This window comes from Scardinius erythrophthalmus, assembly GCF_964197995.2.
Source record: "Scardinius erythrophthalmus genome assembly, chromosome: 18".
Classification (NCBI taxonomy): Eukaryota; Metazoa; Chordata; class Actinopteri; order Cypriniformes; family Leuciscidae; genus Scardinius; species Scardinius erythrophthalmus.
The window spans coordinates 19,890,795-19,894,880 of record NC_138238.1 but is presented as its reverse complement, the minus strand read 5'-3'; the positions used below and the strand labels follow the sequence as shown (position 1 = coordinate 19,894,880).

General features: G+C 35.2%; 1 protein-coding gene across 1 annotated transcript; it reads left to right on the top strand.

The window, feature by feature from the left end:
• Positions 1–1,053: 1,053 nt before the first annotated feature.
• Positions 1,054–4,086, top strand: muc13b (mucin 13b, cell surface associated; the record flags this gene model as incomplete). The annotated part of the gene is made up of 8 exons (XM_081391945.1): positions 1,054–1,075; positions 1,437–1,553; positions 1,818–1,924; positions 2,100–2,158; positions 2,396–2,493; positions 3,472–3,559; positions 3,656–3,851; positions 3,946–4,086. The coding sequence occupies 8 exons, from the start codon at positions 1,054–1,056 to the stop codon at positions 4,084–4,086; spliced, it is 828 nt and encodes a 275-aa protein (XP_081248071.1).

Genomic DNA, 4,086 nt, shown 5'->3' with positions numbered 1-4,086 from the left:
AAGTCTCTGAGACCATGAGCACTTGCACCTCTGGAGACTCCAGGTAGGTTGCAGTTCTGGAAAATGGTGGCGCTGGACTGGAGACTTAAGGGTTCCTGATGGTTTCACACTTAATTCTTCACCTTAATTCTTAATTATTTTGCAGTTAACATGTGTCTTTTCTTCTCCACCTGTTTTTGTCTGACCCTGCTGACCCAATGAGTATTTCACTTTCCAATGGTCATGCCTTAACTGCAATTTCTAGTATTGCATTAATATTGCACCCTTCTCATGGGGATTTAATACTTTTTTACTTTTCAGTCAAGGTTAAATCTTTTTCTTTGGCTTATTTTATCTGTAAAAGAAAACGTGCCTAATAATTATGCACACCTGAATATAAGGTGTTTTTCATTTCCAGCCTTCATGAACAATTATATATCACTTATAAATGATTAAATACAAAATTAATAGTAGTTATTACGATTAATGTATATGTGCCTGGAAAAAAAATATGAAAATCAACGAAAATCAACGTACCTAATAATTCTGCACGCACTGTATATTCCATATATTTAATATATATATATATATATATATATATATATATATATGTGTGTGTGTGTGTGTGTGTGTGTGCAAAAAAACAAAACATATTTGTACAGTGATATAGTAACTGCAATGTAAATTACTATAAGGGTGATTCTGGATTGACAAGCTTAATTATGTGTATGGCACAAAGTCTTCCAATTTACCTTGTCATTTTGGTGGCTGTTTCTTCAGCACAGAACCTTAATGTTTCTATATTATACCAGTGTTTAACACAGAATTGTGTGTCTAATTCAAATGGATCAAGGAAATGTAGAGCAGTTTGTCAGCGCTATGCTTTCACGCTGCTATATGCCTGCTGTGAACTACTCAATCATTTGTTAACTGGATCAACTGATTCATTTAAGACATTGCTACACAATGAACTTGCCAAGGTGACACTACAGGGCAGATGCCTAGATTTTCAGTGAATAATAACCTAAATTTCTGGTCTGTTCATTTAGCTTTGTAAAACTTGGAATATACCACATGGACTACTTTTATGATACTGGTGCGTTGAGCCTCTTTTAAAGCTTGAAAACTTCAGTCCTGTTTGTTGTAATTTGATGGAAAAGAGCAATCAGTGTAATACTTCAGAATTTCTCCTTTTATGTTACGTAAAAAACAAGGGTTCTACGAACTAGGGTGACACGAGGGTGATGCTGAAGATACAATCAAGTCTCCTGGTCTGCAGTCATCAGGTCTAAATAAGGCAGTGTACATTGTAGTTTATGTAGTGAGAAGTGTCATTTTAGAATATAACTATAATTTCCAGAATATAATTTACTATAATATTTAAACTTCTGCTGGTGAAGATTATTTACTTGTTCCTGCAGGTTAAAAATGGCATTATGTTTTTTTTTTTTTTTTAGATGCCTGTGTATCAAGTCCTTGTGTTGGAGACAGTACCTGTGAAAAACGGTTTAATGACTCGTTTGCTTGCATCTGCCGGCCTGGACTGGTTTATCTGACAACAGGGTGTAGTCAAGGTATGCTCAGTTTTGAATCATCAAAAAATAAGTGCAGATGTGTGACATAAATATGCATAAAACAGCCACCGATCAGTCTGTTGTATAGAAATTAAGCTTAATTATGAATCAAACTGCCATCATCTTTGCTTTCCTGTGATCTGAGAATATAACAATACAAGCACAACAACATCAGGAACGACTGAGTATTATACCTTGCTTTTTTACCAATTTATCAATGAATATATTCACTTATGTTATACTCTTTTTTTTTAACAATTGCAGCTAAGGTGTTCCCTGGTCGTTTATCTTTGAACAAGACATTTTATCAAGACATGAATGACAAAACATCTAAACTGTTTCGAGAGGAAGCAGATGAAATTGAGAAAGCGGTAAGAGACTGAATTCCCTTTTGATTTGAGGAGAGATTTAGTCCTAACCGACACTTTATGGCAGCATCATGTCAGCTTAAAGATTTTCCATTCTTCCTATTGTGTAAAGGATGAGTGATACAAATACAGTAAATGGTTGTAAATAAGTAACAGCTAATTTCAACCCAAAATACAGCTCGGAAACATTCTGGAAAAGGACACAGGCTACATTGATTCCACCGTTTTGAGTCTAAGGTGAGTACCAGTTGTTATAATAGCCTTTCTTTTGAACATTTTTATAATTGTTATTTAACTGAGGCTGAGCTTTTAGTTTTTTAATCATTGTTCAAAGTAGAGGGTTTTAATTTGACCCCTAGATAAAATCTAAAACTTTTAACAGCATTTTGCTTCCCCACAGAAATTATTTCATATAAAATAAGTTTTGTTGCATTTGCGTTTTTCATCATCATTTCATTGTACCCATTCTTTCAGTAATGGCAGTGTAATTGCAGTTGTGCAGAATTTCTATGACTTGTCATCCAATGCCACATCTGACCACGTTCAAAATCTGATTGAAATGGAAATGGAAGGCAAAATAAAAGAATTTTCTGGATTCGTTCGTATGTTTCTACGGCTTCTTTTAACTGGTTTACCTTCAAGAATATTGAAATGTTTAACCATTTAAAAAATTAGGAATGAAGCATACATTAGTCAATTTCTATAACTCATTTACTCAAATCACAGGGGACAGTCTTTGTAATTTTACCATTTGTGACGACTCCACCACAATGTGTAATGAAGAAGGGCTTGGTACTGCAACATGTACTTGCAAAGAAGAGTACATCAGCTCACAATTCACACCCTATTCCTGCGTATGTAAGTATTTTTGTTTCACTGTTATTTGCACAACTTTGAAACATTCAGACTGGGTCTGATAATATTACTATTGTGCTCCCATCTTTTTACAGCTTGTCCGAGTGGGGAAAAAGCAGTGAAAAACAAATGTGAAAAGTATGCACTTGCATCATTTCATTAGAGATTTTCATGATTCTATATGTAAATTTCATTATTATTTCATAAATAATTCTATTAAAGTTTTTCCAGGGTCCACTAAGGACCTCTATAATATAACATACTCATTAGGCTCACTCATGAAAATGTTCAAGCCCTTTGAATTTAAGTGATGGATCTGTAACTGGTTTTATTCAAATCAAATATTATTAATTATGATTGAATCAACCTGAATACTTGAGATTATACTAATAAAGGTCATTTTTAAGATCAAACAGAAATAGCTCTGTAAAGAAACAGCTGCTTGTATTTAAATTTTACAGTGCCAAAACATAAATGTAATGTAATATATGCAATTATGGGTGTTATGGTTGCACAGTATCACTGAAAGCTGTTTTGCTTATTTTAGGTGCTCATTTGGCTTTTCTGGATTTAATTGCAATGATCGTAAGTAATCATAATTGCCATCATCAGAATCAAGCTGCATCTTCTCTGGTATGCTCAGTTATTTTGAGGAACATTTATGCATCTCTGTGCTATGAAAATTCTCGTTACAGCATATCTTTTGGTTGTGGTCGTGGTGTCCACTGTATTGGGTCCATTGCTGATCATCTTTATTGTGGCCCTGATAGTTGTAAGCTGCAGGTGAGTGTCAAGGACACATTTTCTGTGTCTGTTTACACAAACTGTCTATAGATGCAACACGTTAATTTTTGTCTGTGCATCCATTTACGATTGTAGGGATCAAAAGGAAAGCTCTTCACCAAGGGTAGACTTTAGCTCAAACTATGGCAATACGGAATTACACAAACCTACAGCAGTTCCCAGGATCCCTCGGGCCAACCCTGATGCCAGCTGGAAGTCTAACAATCTGGAAATGACCAATAGTGGGAGCAATCAGGCACTGGTGGTCAGAGATCGCCCAGACAGCAAAGAGGTAAGAACGTTTATAACAGTTTGATCTAAGTGATAAAATCTCCTTCATTATTAATAATAATCTGCAAGTGTTTAAAATCATCATGTTTTTATAGCACTACTCTGAATACGAGGAGAACGTGAGCTATAGGGGTCAAGTTCCCCCAGCGTACTCCGGTCACGGTGGGAGAGGAGTGGAAAATGGTGTCCAAAACCCATACTTTCGGCAAGATGATGACAGAACGCGCAGATATTAA